Genomic DNA, 19540 nt, shown 5'->3' with positions numbered 1-19540 from the left:
GGAGGTGCAACGAGGCCTGGAGGTGCACGCTATGGCCCAGGGATCCCAGGAACTGCAAGCCCAGAGCTTGCTTTCCAATAAAAAATAAACTGAAAAAACAAACAAACAAAAAACGCCCCAATGCCGCCACCCTGGAAAGAATGGCTCCAGGAGGGAAAAGCTTCCCCAGACCCCACCTAGCCTAGCTGGTGCGTCGAAGGCTCGCAAGGACTCACCTGTGACATGCAGGAAGAGCAGCCCCTCTGACTCCAAAGCTGGTCGCACCAACAGCTGCTCCCCATCCAGCTCCATGGTGAACTCAGCGCTGCTGGGCTGCCTGTCTCTGACTTCCAGCTTCTGGCTTCCTGCCTGCCTCTTTGTATACTACATGTGTTTGGAGGCGTGGCTTCAGCCTCTCCGGCCAATAGCACCACAGCATAGCCAGAGAGTGGCAGGTCATGGCCAGCAGGGCTGGCTGGGCATTGATTTGGCCTCTGACTGACATCCATGTGCAGTTACACTGTGTTTATATTTGTAGGGAAGCAGGGCAGCCCACTTCTGCCACTCGCCTCACCTTCTAGGTTAAGAAAGGCTGGCTGATCTCTGTGTTTCTCCTCCTGTCCAGAATCAAAACCCCTTGGGGATGAATGATCCCAGCAATGGCCCCACCACACACTTGGTGTGACTGTCACAGACATTCCCAGTCATTACAGCCCATTCCTCAGCCCCCAGTGCCCTGCTCCACCCACTGCCACTCCTCACCTGTCACTTCCTGAAGACCACCTTATGTTATCCTATTTGAAATGTGAGCAAGATCTCAAATGCCCTCCTGTCAGTAGCTCCCTTGCCTTACCTTTCTTCCTCTAAAAACCTTGCATTTTAAAAATATATATTTGGTTGACTTCAGAGAGGGAAATAGAGATAGAAACATAAATGATGATAGAGAATCATTGATTGCCTGCCTCCTGCACATTCCAAAGTGGGGAACGAAACCTCCCCCGGTCCCTCCCCCCATCCCTCCCCTGGCCAGCAGGCCCCTGGTGGCGCTGCGGCACCAAGGGAAGGAGGAGGGGGGAGGCTGGGAACCGCAGGGTGGCGGGGTGCCGAGGGCAGTGTCAGAGTCTGGTGTCTGTTTCTTCTGCGCCCTGCCCAGTAGTAGTCACCTCCTCTCCCGACCCCGCCGGGGCCTTTGGGCCCCGATCAGCCTGGCCCTGATCGCCTGCCAGGTCTAGGTACCCCACCCGTGCATGAATTTCATGCACCAGGCCTCTAGTCCTATATAATAAAAGCCTAATATGCAAATCGACCCAATGGCGGAATGACCAGTGGTTGCTATGATGCACACTGACCACCAGGAGGCAGACACTCAATGCAGGAGCTGCCCCCAGCCTGCAGGCCTGAGGCCAGCCAAGGCGGTTGCCAATGGGGGCCCCCCAACTGCCCCACCAGTTGCCCCAAAGAGGGAGGCGACCTGCGGTGGGGGAGGGGCCGGTGAGTGGCCGGCTCCAGGCTGGCTATGGCCGGTGCCAGTGGGGGCTCCACAGATCAGCCTTGATTGCCAGCCAGGTCTAGGGACCCTACCCATGCATGAATTTTGTACATCGGGCCTCTAGTTCCACTATAAGAAGAACAAGAACAGTGTCCTGGCTGGTTTGGCTCAGTGGATAGAGTGTCGGCATGCAGACTGAGGGTCGTGGGTTCAATTCAGGTCAAGGGCACATACCTCAGTTGCAGACTCAATCCCTGGCCCCAGTCAGGGCACGTGTGGAAGGCAACCAATTGATGTGTCTCACATCGATGTTTATCTCTTTGTCTTTCCCTCTCCCTTCCACTCTCTGTAAAAATCAATGGAAAACTATCCTTGGGTGAGGATTAACAAAAAAAAAACCAAAAAACAAGAACAGTGACAGATGCTGTTAAATGATTTGCTTTATTGAAGGCAATGAGAATAACAAAAAATGTCAGATGTGGAGAAACTTCTAATGACCTGGATTAAAAGCTAGACATAGAAGTGTACTCCTCTCAGCACCATGATAATCATGGCCAAAGCAAAAAAAATCTGTGATGTTGAAAGAAAAGGCTGGACATGACTATCGCGTTGAATTTACCACTAGCTCTGGGTGGTTTAAACCAGTGGTTGCCAACCTTTCAGACCTCACGGACCACCAGTGGTCCACAGACCACTGGTTGGCGACTGCTGGTTTAAATGATTAAGAATGGTTATTCATTCCATAATGTGAAAGTGAGTGGTGAGTCTGCAAGTGCTGATGTGAAGGCAGCTGAAGAATTTTTGGAAATTCTAGATAAGCTGGTTGTGGAGGAAAGTGACTTTCCAGAGCAAATATTCAATATGGATGAAACCTCTCTGTTCTGGAAACGGATGCCTGAAAGGACTTTCATCCATAGGAGACCAAGTCAGTGCCAGGTTTCAAGGCTTTTAAGGACAGGATAACAGTCTTGCTCGGGGCAGTGTTGCAGGCTGCAAAGGGAAACCCTGGATGATCTGGCACAGTGAGAACCCCAGTGCCCTCAAGCATATCAGTAAGCACACACTGCAAGCATACTACAGGGGCACTAAGAAGTCATAGATGACCCAGCTCTTCTTACAAGACATCCTCCTGAATTGCTGTGCCAGTGAAATGGAGAGGTACTGTTTAGGGAATAACATACCTTTCAAGATTTTGCTTATTGGACCTGGGATCCAAACCTTTTGGCTGTATTACATAGCATGCCAGCAGCAGGACTCTCCATGTGAGCTCCCATGGGTGGGGAGTACCAGTCCCTCTGCTGGCATGATGGGAAGGAGCTGAGTCCAAGCTTTGTGGTTGACTAGAAGCTTTATTGATTGCCTTATACCAGTGGTTCTCAACCTTCTGGCCTTTTAAATACAGTTCCTCATGTTGTGACCCAACCATAAAATTATTTTCGTGGCTACTTCATAACTATAATGTTGCTACTGTTATGAATTGTAATGTAAATATCTGATATGCAGGATGGTCTTAGGCGACCCCTGTGAAAGGGTCGTTCTACCACCAAAGGGGTCGCGACCCACAGGTTGAGAACTGCTGCCTTATACCAAGCATTTCAAACTCAAAGGTAACACGGGCCAAATAACCAAGTTTTAAGTTTATGTGGGCTGCCAAAAAAAACCCCAAAAACAAAACCAAAAGCTTCAATTTTCATAGAAACGTAGGTTTATTTCGATAGAGACATGCTGAATACAAAGGGCTGAAATAAATGAGTTATCGTTAACATAAAATGATAGAACATTTTAATAAAAATATTTTTTCTTGAACATTAACTTACCTGACACTGAATAACTGCACAAATTCATAAGCATAATGCAAATAAACCTATTTTTCTTGTTCTCCAAAAGCGAAATATTTTCTGTTGCACACACCAAACAATTTAGTACAAGACTAATGACATGGCAATCAGCTGCTAAAATATTTGCTGCTAGTATTAGTGGAGAGAAATGGTGTGCCTGCACATAAGGCACGTAAGGAAAATGAATGCAACACGATTATAGTAATCAGTCATTAGCGAATGTTGTAGTTTGTTAATAATACTATATAATAAAAGCCTAATATGCAAATCAACTGAACAGAACGACCTGTCGCTATGATGCTCACTGACCACCAGGTGGCAGACGCTCACGCAGGAGCTGCCCCCAGCCTGTAGGCCCCGACTGGTGGTGGCAGCGGGGGGTGGGGCCAGCAAGTGGGCAGCGCCAGGCCAGTCAAGGCGGGTGCCAGCAGGGGCCCCCCAATTGCCCTGCTGATCACCCCACTGATCAGCCCTGATCACCGGCCAGGCCTAGGGACTCTACCCGTGCACGAATTCCGTGCACCAGGCCTCAAGTTATGTGTAACAGGATATTGTAAAAATTAAGTTACGAAATTTTTATTAAAATGATTCTTACATACTATTGTATTGGCTGGGCCGCAAAAATATTTGTTGTGGGCTGCATGTGGCCTGCGAGTTGGACATGCTTGCCTTACATATTTGGTTGAGTCTAGTTGTTTTGAGGTTCATAGGAATCCAACTTCTTTTTTTGGTAGCTAGCTGATCAGTTTTGGATAAAATTATCCTTATCCCTCACTTGTTAAACTCGTTAATTCTCAGAATTTCTCTGGCAATTCTTTTGGTTTTGTATGTATGTTATCATAGATGGCATTTCAAAAAATTATATTTATTATAAACTTCTCTTTTAGTATTGTATTGCCTTTACCACAGCCCATAACTTTTGGTATGTCATGTTTTTGTTTGTCTCATGGTATTTTCTAATTTCCCTTTTGATTTCTTCTTTGACCCATTGGTGGTTCATTAATGTGCTGTTGTTTAATTTCCACATATTTGTAATTTTTCTAGTTTTCCTCCTGTTAATTGATTTCTAGTTTCATTCCATTGTGGTTGAAAAAGGTACTTGGTATGATTTAAATCTTAAATGTATTAAGACTTGTTTTGTGTGGCCTAATGTGATTTTTATCCTGGAAAATGTTCTGTGTGCACTTAAGAATGGAATGTTCTGTGTGTAGGTCCATTTGATCATAGTGTTTCAGTTCGTGAACAGAGACGGTTTCTTCATTTATTTAGACTTCACAGCAGGGTTTTGTAGTTTTCACTGTAAAAGTCCCGAATTATTTTTATTAAATTTATTTCTAAGTATTTTATTCATTCTGATGCTGTAAAGAATAGAATTGCATTAATTTTGTTTTGGATTTATTGTTGCCAATAAATAGAAATACAGTTGAGTCTTGCATGTTGGTTTTGTATCCTGTAACCTTTGTATGGTTGTTTACTTCTGTGTATGTGTGTTTCTTGGGATTTTCTGTGTACATAATCATATCATTTGTGAAAAAGAGTTTTCTTCCTTTCCAACCTGGATATCTTTAATTAATTTCTTCCTCTCCTTCTTTTCCCCTCCCTTTCCCTCCGCTCTAACATGAATTGATTTTTTGTTAAACCAATTTTGCATTCCAGGGATAAATACCACTTAATTATGGTACATAATTCTTTTTACATATTGCTGGATTCAGTTTGTTGATATTTTGTTAGGAGTTTTGTGTCTGTGTCAGGAGGGATATTGATTTGCAGTTTTTACATGAAAATTTGTTTTTGTTCGGGTAATACTGGCATCACAACATTAGTTTGGAAGTAGTGTGCCCACCTCATTTATTTTCTAAAAGAGTTTGTGAGGGATTGGTATTATTTCTTTACATATTTGATAGAATTAACCAATGAAGTCATTGGGACCTATGCTTTTCTTTGAAGGAAGATTTTAAATAACTAACTCATAGGTCTATTTAGATTTTGTATTTCTTCGTGAATCAGTTTTGGTAGTTTGGTATTTCTGGGGACTTGTCCATTTCATCTATGTTATTTAATTTGTTGGCATATAGTTTATTATATACCTTTATAATCATTTCAATTCCTTTAAGGTCAGTAATTTGTGTTGTTTTCTTGGTTGGTCTAGTTCAGTGGTCGGCAAACCATTAGTCAACAGAGCCAAATATCAACAGTACAACGATTGAAATTTCTTTTGAGAGCCAAATTTTTTAAACTTAAACTATATAGGTAGGTACATTGTTATTAACTTAATTAGGGTACTCCTAAGCTGGCCTTTGCTAAAAATGTCCTCAATCTGATTGAGGTATGTTCGCTGAGGTTGACCCCTTCCAACTCTCCCATCCACACTGGTCTTGTATACTTGTTTCGTCTATCTCCTTTCGTTCATCCTCTCTATATGTCCAAACCATCTCAACATACCTTTCTCAATCCTCGACACTACATCTTCTTTCACTCCACAACGTTCCCTAAAATTAACTTAATAAACGTTACTTAAAGTTTTAAGTCAACTTCGCACTGTACGTGTGTGCCCGCACATGGTATTTTGTGGAAGAGCTACACTCAAGGGACCAAAGAGCCGCATGTGGCTCGCGAGCTGCGGTTTGCCGACCACTGGTCTAGTTGAATATTTGTCAATTTTGTTGATCTTTTCAAAGAACTAACTTTGGGTTTTATTGATTTTTAAAAATTATATTTCTTCATTGTAGTCTACTAATCTCTGCACTGATCTATTAAAATGAAATTTATTGGGGTGACATTGGTTACTAACATTTAAGTTTAAAGTGTACAATTCTATAACATGTCATCTGTATATTGCATTGTATGCTCACCACCGACAGCCTAGTCTCCCTCCATCACTGTATATTTGGCCCCCGTTACCCTCTTTATTCTCCCCAAGCCCCTCTTTTTTTCTGGTGACCTTCTGTTGACTGTGTCTGTGAGTCGGTTTGCTTTATTTTTTTCAGTTGTAGCTTTCTGTTTTGTATCCCACACATGAATGAAATGATATAAAATCCATATACTTCCATATGACTTATTTTGCTTGGCATGATACTCTGAAGATTGATCTATGTTGTCCCAAATAGCAGTATTTCATCCTTTCTTATGGCTGAGTAGTATTCCATTGCATAGATGTACCACATCTTTATTCTATCATCCATCAAAAAACACTTAGGCCCAGCTGGTGTGGCTCAGTGGTTGAGCGTCGACCCATGCACCAAGATGTTGGTTCTGGTCAGAGCACCTCCCCGGGTTGTGGCTTGTTCCCCAGTGTGGGGTGTGCACGAAGCAGCTGATCAATTTTTCTCTCTCTTTCCCTCTTCCTTCCTCTCTCAAATCAATAAAAACATGTTAAAAAAAAAAGAAAAATGGGGAAGGAACACTTCTCAACACATTAAAAAAAAAACCATTTAAGTTGCTTCCATGTCTTGGCTACTATGTATAATGCTGTAATGAACATATGGGTGCATGTATCTTTATGAATAAATGTTTGTGAAATTTTCAGGTAGATACCCAGAAGAGGGATGCTGGGTCATAATGTATCTCTATTCTTAATTTTTTGAGGAACCTCCATACTGTTTTACATAGAGGCTGACCTAATTTACATTCCCAATAGCACTGTATGAGGGTTCCTTTTTTGCCTCATCTTCTCCAACACTTTTTATTTCTTGCCTTATTGATAATAGCCATTCTAACAGGTGTGAAGTGGTATTTCATTGTGGTTTTAATTTCCCTGTAGCTAGTGAGGTTAAGCATCTTTTCAGTTATGTTAGCCATTTGTATATCTTTTTGGGAAAAGTGTCTGTTCAGGTCCTCTGCCCATTTTAAAAATAAGATTGTTGGGCTTTTGTTTTTTAGTTCTTTATGTATTTTGAATAAAACCCCTTATAGGAGGTATTGTTTTTAAATATCTTGTCCTATTCAGTTGGTTGCCTTTTTGTTTTGTTTTTTCTTAGATTTTTATTTTTTACACATTCTTGTGACATTTCTCTTTGTAGGGAACAGGAGGTTAGCAAGGTAAGCCTTTTAGATGAGTCCATTCTCAATGTACATTTTAAACAAACAATATTGAGACAGCCAGTGGGAAGGTGAGAAACATTCCACAAATATGGTTATGTCTAAACAACAATAAATAGGAAAAGACAGTGTCCCCACCCCATCCAACCACAAAGTTGGTTTCCCTCGTCTCCAGGGTTTTGAAGGACACAGAGCTGTGGGACGACCTGTCACAGCTGCTCCTGGGTGACCCAGAGACTAGATAACCATCCATAGCTCATGATTCTGTATAGGTAAATACTCTCGCGGGATATTTCTCAAAGATGTGCATTCCAACAGGGAGATAAAAATGAAGATCTAAGATATTTATTTTCCAAAAGAGAAGTGGATCCGCCTTTTTGTTTTATTGTTTCTTCTGCTGTGCAGAACCTTTTTAGTTTGATATAGTCCTATTCACTTATTTTTGCTTTTATTTCCCTTGCCTCTGGGATCAAGTTCAATCCTCTGAGACCAAGGTCCATAAGTTGAATACCCATGTTTTTGTCAATGTATTTTATTGACTCAGATCTTATATTAATGTCTTTAGTCATTTTTGAGTTATCTTTTGTGTATGATGTCATATAGCAGTCTTGATGTGGCTTTCCAATTTTCCCATCACCACTTATTGAAGAGGCTTCCTTTTCACTATTGTATGTTTTTGGCTTGTTTGTTGAAAATTAGTTGCCCATATACATGCGAATTTATTTCTGAACTTTCAGTTCAGTTCTATTGGTCTGGGTGTCTGTTTTTGTGCCAATACTATAGTGTTTTGATTATTGTAGCTTTGTAGTATAAGTTGAAGTCAGGGAGTGTAATACCTCTGGCTTTGTTCTTTTTTTCTCAGGATTGCTTTGGCTATTTGGGATCTTTTGTGGTTTCATACAAATTAGATAATTTTTTGTTCTATTTCTTTGAAAAATGTCATTTTGCTCTGATCTTTATTATTTATTCTTTTTGCTGTGGGCTTAGTTTACTCTTTTTTTTTTCTAATTTCTGAATTGTGGAAGCCTAGGTTATTGATTTGGAGACCTTTCTTCTTTTTTTGGTATAGGTGTTCAAAGTTATAAATTCCTCTCCAAGCATTGCTTTAGCTACATGTCATAAATTTTGACTTGTTCTTCATTTTCATTTAGTTTCAAATATTTGGTCACTTTCCATTTGATTTATTACTATTATTATTACTAGAGGCCCGATGCATGAAATTCATGCAAGGGGCTCAGCCCTCGCAGCCACAGCGGCTGCCTTGGCTCTTGCAGCCCTGGCTTCATCCAGAAGGTCATCTGGAAGAATGTCCAGAAGGGCGTTAGGCTGTCTGGTCTAATTAACATATTACGCTTTTATTATTATTATTTATTATTATAGACTAGAGGCCCGATGCACAAAATTCATGCAATTCTTTCCCCTGTCTGCTGGCACTGGCTTCCCTCTGGCACCGGCTTCGTCTGGAAGGTTGCCCATAAGGATGTCCGGTCTAATTAGCATATTACGCTCTTATTATTACAGATTTTAATCAAAAGCATCTTTATTTTTGTTTAAACAATTAAAACAGTAAAGTAGAAATGAAAGTTACTTAGCAATTCCAGGGAGATGATCATAACAGCTTGATGGATTAGAGATTTGAACTTTTAAATGGGATCGATTGTGACTTTTTTCTTTACCAGATTAAGGAAGTTTTCTGCCATTATTTCTTCATACACCTTCTCTATGCCTTTCTCCCTTTCTGCCTCTTCTGGCACACCTACTATTTTAATACTGTTACATTTCACATTGTACCACAGCTCCCCTTCTGTTTTTTAATTGTTTTTTCTTTTTGGTTCTCTGATTGAGTGTTATTTTCAACTCTGTCTTTTTTTTTTAATATATTTTATTGATTTTTTACAGAGAGGAAGGGAGAGAGATAGAGAGTTAGAAACATCGATGAGAGAGAAACATCGATCAGCTGCCTCCTGCACATCTCCCACTGGGGATGTGCCCGCAACCCAGGTACATGCCCTTGACCGGAATCGAACCTGGGACCTTTCAGTCCGCAGGCCGACGCTCTATCCACTGAGCCAAACCGGTTTCGGCTTCAACTCTGTCTTTTAATTCACTGATTCAATTCTCACCTTCCCCTAATCTGCTGTGTATTCCTTCCAATGTATCCTTTATTTGTGTTATGTCATTCTTTATCTCAGACTGTTCTTTTTTCTTAGTTACTATATCTTTTTTCATGCTGTTGAGCATGTTTACCATCATTACTCTGACCTCTATTTCAGATAAATTTCTTATCTCTGCTTCATTTATCTCTTCTTCTGTAGAATTCTCTAGTTCTTTCATTTGGGGGTTGTTTCTTTGTCTCCTCATTTTGGCTTTCTGTTTGGGTTTGTGACTTCGTATTAGGTAGATCCTCTCCAAGCATGTCAAACTTGCAGCCAGTGGGCTGCATGCCTCACCAGCTGCAAGTTTGACATGCTTGCTCTACACCTCTCAATCTCTAGTGTAGGACAGTGTTAAAGGCTGTTTCTGACTAATTAGATCAGGCATAGACTCAAAGCCTCCAGAGACCACCTCTGCCTACAGACTGATAGGATTCTGACTTGAATTGCCCCCCAGGCAATGGTCCTCTGGTGTGGGGAGAGTTGTTTTCAACAGGGTAGGGCAGTTGCTTCTGCCTGGAGGCTAATTGTTATTTTTTAATCTCTTAAGTAGCCTCAGGGCAAGGTGTTTTCCAGTAGGATGTGTCAAATGTCTTCCTTCCCAGGCAAGGCAAATGTCTATGTGGGAAAGATGACCTCGGCTGGGTGAGGGAATGACTCAGCCCTGGAAACTTGGGGTGTCTGCCTTCTGAGTTCTATCTCCCGAGTCCCCAGTCCTGGCTTCTGCCCTCACAGCTCCAGTCCACTTCACCCTCCCTCTGCCAGAACACAAGGTGGGTAGCTCCACAGGGAGTTTAGTGCACTTGCCCTTTAAGAGGGTGCCCGAAGTTTTAGCTGTTACTCCCTGGCAGACAGCACCCTGCTGTTTTCATAGCCAGATGTTATGTGAGTACTCTCCTCAGTTTTGGTGCTCTCTGCTGGGGGGTCCAGCTTGGGGATTAGATCCCAGAGTTCTCAGTGGCAACCCCAACAGCTGAGATGTATCTCTGGGACTTCAGTTGCTGTCTGTAGGTGCCTGGCCAGCCCTTTCTTGATTTATTCTTGATCCATGGGTTACTTAGACATACATTGCTTAATATCCAAATATTTTGGTATTTCCCCAATTTATTTCTTGTTGACCTATAATTTTTTCTTTTTGTTGACTTATATTTTAATTCCATTATGGTTGGGAAACATACTTTGATGATTTCTGTCCTTCTGAATGTATTGAAATGTGTTTTATGGCTGCCATTTGATCTATCCTTGAGAACTGTCCATATGCACTTGAAAATTGTATATTTATGGTACAGTCATTGGGTTGAATGTTTTAGGTTGAGTTGGCCGATTATGTTTTTCAAATCTTCTATATCCTTGATGATTTTCTGTCCAGTTGTTCTATATGTATAGATATCTCCAACTGTTATTGTTAAATGATCTATAATCTCCTTTCATTTTGTCAAGTTTTGATTCATGTATTTTGATGCTCTGATGTTAAATGTGTGTATGTATTTATCATTGTTATATCATACTGATACATTGACCTCTTTCTCATTATGAAATGTCTTTTTATCTCTTGTAATATTTTTGTCTTAAATTCTATTTTTTCTGATATTAATATAGCCACTCCTGATCTCTTATGGTTACTGTTTGCATGATATATTTTCCTTTCATCCTATTTGTATCTTTGAATGTAATGTGAGTTACTTCTAGATAGTATGTAATTGGATTTTACTTTGATTGGGATGTTTAATTGTATTTATCTTTGCCATTTTTTGTTTGTTCTATGTAAGTCTCCTGTCTTTTTTGTTTCTCTCTTCCTCTTTGCCTACTTTCTTTTGTGTTAAGTAAACATTTTCAGCATATCATTTTAATTTCTCTGTGAATATCTTTACTTTTTCGCCATTTTTTCTTAGTCATTACTCTAGGGATTAGAATATACATTTTAATTTGCTACTTCAGATTAATACTAACTTAATACTAGTAAAATAGAATCTTTGCTTTAATATAGTTGCATTTTCTCCCTGCTCTTGTTTGCCATTATTGTCATGTATATTACATGTGTATGTGTAATAAATCCAATAATGTAGTATTATAATTATTGCTTCATACAATTTTATGTCTTTTTAAAACAGTTAAGAGAAATGAAAATAATGTATCTATATTATCTTTTATATCACTTTATGTATTTACCATTTCTAGTCTCTTTATTTCTCCTTGATTATTCATATCACTGTTTAGAGTCAATAGTTCAGTCTAAATCAGATCTATTAGCAGTGCATTCTCATTCATTGCTTATCTGGAGATGTCCTTTTTCAGCCTTCATTTTTGTAGGATAGTTTTGCTGGATATAGAATTCTTGAATTTTTATTTCAGCACTTTGAATTTGACATTCTACTACCCTCTCGTCCATTGTTTTAGGTGAAATGTCAGCCATTAATTGTATTGATGCTCCTCTATTCAAGGTGATCAGTAGCTTTTATCTTGCTGCTGTCAAAATTTTCTTTGTTGTATGTTTTTACCAGTTTGTGTCTATCTGTGTGGGATCCTTTTGTATTTATGCTGCTTGGGATTTGTTGAGCTTCTTAAGTTCATAGATTAAAGGTTTTCATCAAGTTTAGGAAGTTTTTAGCCACTATTTCTTCAGATATTCCTTTTGCCCCGTTGTCTCTCTCCTTTCCTTCTGAGACTCCTATTGTGCAAATGTTGCTACACATGGTCATATTCCACAGGTCTCTAAACCTTTGTTCTTTTTCTCCATTCTTTTAAAAAAAATTTTCCTCAGCTGGGTTATCTCAGGTTACCCATCTTCAAGTTTATGGTTCTTTCTACTGCCAGTGCAAATCAACCATTAAACTGCAGATTTGAATTTCTGACTCCAGTTATTATACTTTCCAAATCCAGAATTTCTATTTGGTTCCTTTTAAGAACTCATTTCTATCTCTATATTAATATTCTCTTTGGTGCGGCATGATTGTCATACCTTTAATTCCCTTTTATTCTGTACACATGGTTTCCTTTACTTCTTTCAGCATATTTATATTAGTTGACCTGAAATCTTTGCATAGTAAATCCAGCATGTAGGCTTCCTCAGGAATAATGTTCATTGACCATTTTACTCCCCCCCTCCCCCGCCTCCAATACATGGGTTATATTTTGCTATTTCTGTGTATCATAAATTTTTGTCAAATATTGGATATTTTAAATTATTTGATGTGAAAATTCGGGTGTTCAGATTTCCCCTTTCCCTATGCTCAGAGTTTGTTATTGTTGCTGTTTGTCGTCGTTGTTTGTTTACTGACTTTCCTGGGCTAATTCTGCAGCTTTTATTTTTGATCATGTGCAGTCATTGAAGTCTTTGCTTGGTTAGCTGAATCGTCAGATAATGATTTGACATATTTTCTTAAATGCTTTAAACCAGCATGTCTTTCACCCTTTTCCAGTGGGCATTTTGTGTGTTGGGGCATGCCTTCCATGCTCTTGCAGTTTATAACTCTGCCTTAGGCTTCACTTCCTGCTTGCTCAGAACCTCAAAGTCAAGCATAGGTGAGAAATTAGGGCTCTGTCAATCTTTCCTGGGCATCTGCACAGCCTTCCACATGCGCATGGCCTTTTAGATCCCCAGGAATATGTCAGAAATTATCAAAGCCCACTATGGACATCTTATGCCTCAGATTTTCCTTTAAGTTTTTTGTGTGCAGATTTTTGTTTGTCCCAACTGGAATCACTGCCTCTGGCAAATACAATGTTAAACAATTGCCACTGGTTTTGCAGGACAAACTCCCTGGGGATATAGGGCTTTTTTCACGAAATGAGCTATGAGTCAGATAAAATAAAGATTAGCTCCATGAATGGGACTTTTCTAGGGAACACTAGTCTGATCAAATAGTGACAGTTCTTGGGGGCAGGGCTTTTGAGGGAGCTCCAAACACACTTGCCTCCTCCAGTCGCTGCTGGGCTTCTGGCTTTTTTAACTATGAGGATTGTTGCAAGCTTTTGCTAATTTCTAGAGTGCTGAAAAAGTTGATTTTGAAAATTTATGCCAGCGTTCTTGTTTTTTATGGAGGAATGGATTTTCAGAGGTCCTTCATCCATAATTCTAAAAGTGCTTTTCAATCTGTCTGTTTTCAACTACTGTGCATATTGCCTCTGTTGTTTTTGATATCTAATGATGGTCTATTTATATTTACTGACAGTCATGAAAGTCCATTCTTTGATTTCATTGAGAGCTGCTTGCGAAATAAACATGAAATGGTTATTTATGAAGCTGCTTCAGCTATCATTCATCTTCCTAACTGCACTGCAAGGGAGCTGGCACCTGCTGTTTCAGGTTGGTTATATATTTAATAGCTGGTTTTTGTTTCTATTCTTATGTTTGTTTTAAGCACCAAAGGTCTTCAGGATAGGTATTAGGAATGATTTTTGAATCTTAGCTCTGTATATATAGATGGCTTTGCATTCTGATATGTAGATGATTATTTTAGTTGCTTTATTTCTTTTTGTGAAGTTTCCCCATATAAAACATTTAAAAATAACTTTAATGCCTTCAGTTCTTTGTAATGTTTAAAAAACCCATTTGCTCTTATAACTATAAATATTCCTACCACTCATATACTGATGGGTATATTAATCCTTTTAGAAAAAAGAATAAACTTTGTATTCTCTATTTAAAGTTTGTATACCTCAACAAAATGTGCTTTTTCTATTTTTGATGACACATTTTTCATGTGAAATTTTGATGCTGTAATCTAATTTCCTTATGCATATTTTGAATATGATTGTTCATGCACTATATTTTAAAATATATGCTCTATGACGAAATGAGCTATAGTCAGTGATCTTTTTTCTTTTCTAGTTCTTCAGTTGTTCTGTAGCTCTCCGAAGCCAGCTTTGAGATATGCAGCTGTGAGGACCTTGAACAAGGTAGGTCATTTATATCAATGTTTGATTGAGAAACATTAATTGTGAAGTGTTTGGCTTTCTCTCCAAGGTTAGTAAGTATGATTTATTAGCTTTAGTTCTGTAGTATCTCACTTGTATTTGTGGCCTTAGATATGGCCATTTTCACTATCATTCAACTAAAGATTATAATTCATTTCTGACTTTTAAGCACTTTATAGTGCCATATTGTCCAATATGATGACCTTTAGCCATAAGTGGCTGTTTCCATTTAAATTTAAATTAAATTAAAAATTCAGTTCCTTAGTTACTAGTCACACCTCAAGTGCTCAGGAGCCATATGTGGTTAGTGACTATTCCATTGGATGGTGTGGATATAGAACATTTCTATCATTGCAGAAAGTTCTCTTGGATATGCTGGTCTATAGTAGGAACATCCAATAGAAACAAAATGGAGTCACATACGAAAATTTAAATTTTATAATAAACACATGAAAAATTTTTTTAAAGATGAGATTAATTTTAATAATACATTTTATTTAACCTAATATATATTTAAAATGTCATATTAACATGTAATCAGTATAGCATTTGAAAAGATATATTTTGCCTTTTAGTTTTTTCCTTCTAAATCTTACACATCTAGTGTTTTTTCTTAAATATTTACAGTATATCTCAATTTGAACTATCCACATTTCCAATGCTTAGTAGTCACATGTGGCTATTGACTACCATGTAGCATGGTTCTAGAGACTGCATTACAGAATAAGTTAAATAACCATAAAAATTTTAAATGAAAGTTTAATATAGTAGACGACTTGTCATAAGGTGGTGAGTGATTGGTTATGGGTTAATTATGTGAATAATTGGAGGACAGAGAAGTTTAGAGCAGCCAAGGAATAGCAATGTGAATTGTATTCAAAGAGTTGGTATAGGTCCACATTCCTTCATCTGTGACTTTGGAGCCAGATGTGTCTAGGAATTCTGTATTTTGTGAAATTTAGAAAGGTTCTATGATGCTATATCTTATATACTAACCCCATTGAGCCTGGAGCTGTAACCACCATTAGACACATTAAAATTTCTGTATGATAATATGATTATCCTTGGTAAGTGGAATAAAATAAGACTTAATTAGTTTTACAGTAGTTTGGGTCATATTTTGCGGTTAAGTGAATTTTGAGGCAGTACTTTGCTGTTTTCAAATTTTTTTATTGCTATAGGCAGAGAGGTAAATGGCACCTACAAAAAGAAACTGAAGAATGGCAGACATGTTTTAGTGACCATGAGCAATCCAGTTTGGATGGAATTTGTTTGTTTAAATACAGAAGTGTTTTCTAAGTGATAAGATATTAACAGTCTTTGAGCAGTATTTACCACGTGAGGTCCTATTTTCAGAGAACCTAACATCCAGTCGAATGGGTATCAATGTGCACAGGTACTATAAGGAAAAACAGGCCAACTGTAATAAAAGACAGACTGTAATATTGTTAGAAAGATTATACAAACCTGGGAAGAAAAAGTGCTATCCTGTTCTTTGACTATGATTGTTAATCATTCATCAAATGATATATCATACCTTTTTAATTGGAAACATTCTTTTTGAAACAGTTTTAACCTATATTGTCCCATTCAGTTTTTAAAAAGCCACTTACCTTAAATTACAATTTCTAGTTTTCTCTTCTTTTTTTTATTTTTATTAAATTCTGGTTTTTATCAATAGCAATTTGCTTAATATTTTTCTTGCCCTTCCACAAGGTGGCAATGAAGCACCCCTCTGCTGTGACTGCCTGCAATCTGGACTTAGAAAACTTGATCACAGACTCAAATAGAAGCATTGCTACCCTGGCCATTACTACACTTCTCAAAACAGGAAGTGAGAGCAGTGTGGACAGACTAATGAAGCAGATATCTTCTTTTGTATCTGAAATTTCAGATGAGTTCAAGGTAAGAATACGATCATCTTTTCTTCCAATCTCTATGGCTTGCCTATTTCTTAACAATATCTTTTGATGAGCAAAAGTTTTAAATGTTTATGAAGTCTAATTTATTAATATTTTTTTTGTTTCATAGTTATTGCTTTCTGTGTCCTGAGAAACCTTTGGCTACTTCTACATCTTAACGATATTTTCTTATGTTTTATTCTTAATATTTTGTGGTTTTAGCTTTTATATTTTGATCTGTGATCTAACTTGAATTGATATTTGTGTATTATGTGTGATAAGTTCAGTATTTTCCCATACCAATATCCAGTCATTCCAGCATCATTTGTTGAAAAGACACATTGGCATGCTTGGACATCTTTGTCTGAAAAGCAGATAACCATAGACTTGTAGGTATATTTCTGGGCTCTTTATCATATTCCATTGATCTATTTATCAGTACTATGCCAATACCCACTGTATTTTATTATAGTTTTATGGGTACCTCTTCAATGTCAAGTAGTGAAGTAATGTGGTCTTTAAACTTTGTCCTTCTTTTTAATAATCTGTTTCTTTGCATTTCCATATAAAATTTAGAACCATTTTATAATTTCTATAAAACAAAGCCTGTTAGGATTATGATTGGGGTTGTGTTGAATCTATAAATTAATTTGGGAAGAACTGACATTTTAATAGTATTAATTCTTCTAGTTCATGAATATAGTATACCTTCCTCTTTATTTAGGTCTTTATTCTGAGCAGTGTTTTGTAGCATTAATTCTAGAGGTCTTGCACATCTTTTGTTGAATTTATATCTGAATATTTTATGCTTATGACTCTATCTTATTAAAATTTCTATTTCATTGTTTGCTACCAGTATGTTAAAAAAATCTCTCTCTCTCCCTCCCCCTCCCCTCTCTCTACTTTCCCATAACTTGGTATCCTTGTAAAGTACCCTTATCAGTTCTAGTAGTTGCTCTATACATTCCTTAGGATTGTCTATATAAATAATCATGTCATCTGTTAAAAGAGACAGTTTTACTTTTTCATTTCCAATCCAAAAGCTTTTCTTTTCTTTTTCTTGCCTTATTGAAATGGCTAGGAGTTCCAGTACAGTGTTGAATAGAACTTGTGAAAATGTGTTAGAGACAATCAGAAGAATAATAAATTTCAGCTCTAAGAACTAAAATAGAAAGACCTTATTCTTTTGTCTTATTTCTCAAAGAGTATAATTGACCCTGTTTACTCTGTTATAGGATATATCTAGTCTTTTAAACGACAAGCCTAGCCTGTATGTTTAAGCAGACATTTTGAATCTTTGGGAAACCTATGAAGGTCATTTTGTACTATAGCTTATTGAATGAATCTCCTGTGCTTGAGCATTTAGAGTTTGCAGTATTTTGCAATTACAAAGAACGCTGCAGTGGATAACCTTGTGCATTTGTTTCCTTGAAATGTTAGCGGTGTATCTTTAGGGTAAATCCCTAGAAGTTCATATGCTAGGTTGAAGGGTAAGTAAATATGTAGTTTTGTAGAGAAAGCTAAGTTCTACCAGCACTGTATGAGTGTCAGTTTCCCCTTAGTCTCACCAATGGAATGTGTTACATTTTGACGTTTGGCCAACCTGATGGATATAGTTTTAATTTGGATTTATTTTGTTATGAGGGAAGTTAAACATCTTTTCTTACATTTTAGGATCATTTAATATTTCTTTTTAAGTGTTGTCTGCTCATATATTTTCCCCATTTTTATAGGTGTCTTGGTTTTTTGTTTCCTTACTTATTTAAAGGTTTTTTTGTATATGTATATTAGGGATATTGGTTCTTTATCTATGAAATATGTTATTTTTTCCTAGTTTGCTATTTGTCTTTTGACTTTTTTATGACATCTTTTGTCATGCAAAAGTTTATTTTGCTGTAGTCAAATTTGTCAATCTTATCTTTTATTGCTTTGACTTTTGAATAATAGCCTTTCTCTTCAGATTATAGAATCTTAATGTTTCTTCTGGTATGTTTACAGTTTCACTAGACGCCCCATGCATGAATTCGTGCACCAGTGGGGTCCCTTGGCCTGGCCTGCGGGATCGGGCTGAAACCAACTCTCCGACATCCCCCGAGGGGTTCCAGATGGCGAGAGGGTGCAGGCCAGGCCGAGGAACCCCACCAGTGAACAATCGGGGCTAGGGAGGGACGTGGGAAGGCTCCAGGATGTGTCTGGCCCGACTCACTCAGTCCCAATTGGCCAGACCCCAGCAGCAAGCTAACCTACCAGTCGGAGCATCTGCCCCCTGGTGGTCAGTGCACATCATAGTGAGCAGTTGAGTGGCCTTAGCATATCATTAGCATATTACGCTTTGATTGGTTGAATGGCTGACTGGACGACCAGACACTTAGCATATTAGGCTTTTATTATATAGGACCAGAGGCCTGGTGCATGAAATTCGTGCACGGCGGGGGGTGGGGGGGTGTCCCTCAGACTGGCCTGCAGCCTCTCCAATCTGGGACCCCTTGAGGGATGTCTGACTGCTGGTTTAGGCCTGGCCTGTGGGATTGGGCCTAAACTGGCAGTCGGACATCCCTCTCACAATCTGGGACCACTGGCTCCTAACTGCTTGCCTGCCTGCCTGATCACCCCTAACCCCTCTGCCTGCCTGCCTGATCGCCCCTAACTGCCTCTGCTTGCCGGCCTCATCACCCTTACCTTGCCCCCCTGCCGGGCTGATCACCCCTAATTTGCCCCCCTGCAGGCCTGATCACCCCTAACCACCTCTGCCGCAGTCCCTGGCCTAAGCCGCAGTCTGGCCTCCCTCTGTGGGAGACGACCTGGCGGATCAGGGGAAGGCGCCACCCTCATTACCCCGCTGCTGTTGTCACTGCTGGCCTGAGCCTGGGCCCTTTGCAGCCACTGCAGCTTTGTCCAGAAGGATGTCCACCCTAATTAGCATGTTATCCTTTTATTAGTATAGATAGATGTTTTACATTTAGATCTCTGATCTATTGGATTATATTATATATGAAATGAGAAATGGATCTAATCTCATTTTTTTCAATAACCTGTTGCTCCCAATCCCCCATTTTTATTCAATAAACTTTTTGCTTGTTATTTAAAACTAATAGCCCAGTGCACGAAATTCGTGCACATTAAAAGGGAATTAATTGCCCTAACCGGTTTGGCTCAGTGGATAGAGCATCGGCCTGTGGACTCAAGGGTCCCAGGTTCGATTCTGGTCAAGGGCATATACCTTGG

At 38.9% G+C, this 19540-nt stretch overlaps 1 protein-coding gene across 3 annotated transcripts in view; it reads left to right on the top strand.

Moving 5' to 3' along the window:
* The window catches only part of LOC102259544 (coatomer subunit gamma-2), an 81325-nt gene that overhangs the window by 48532 nt on the left and 13253 nt on the right, over positions 1-19540 (top strand). For all 3 annotated transcript variants that reach the window (XM_014542787.1, XM_005857217.2, XM_014542794.1), the window contains exons 10-12: positions 13670-13803; positions 14329-14396; positions 16131-16319. In XM_014542787.1, coding sequence (XP_014398273.1) covers positions 13670-13803; positions 14329-14396; positions 16131-16319 — 391 coding nt within the window. The remainder of the gene's footprint in view (positions 1-13669; positions 13804-14328; positions 14397-16130; positions 16320-19540) is intronic.

This window comes from Myotis brandtii, unplaced genomic scaffold, assembly GCF_000412655.1.
Source record: "Myotis brandtii unplaced genomic scaffold, ASM41265v1 scaffold1086, whole genome shotgun sequence".
In the NCBI taxonomy this organism is placed as follows: domain Eukaryota; kingdom Metazoa; phylum Chordata; class Mammalia; order Chiroptera; family Vespertilionidae; genus Myotis; species Myotis brandtii.
The sequence above is the reverse complement of the archived record's forward strand: the minus strand, read 5'-3'. Positions and strand labels throughout refer to the sequence as shown.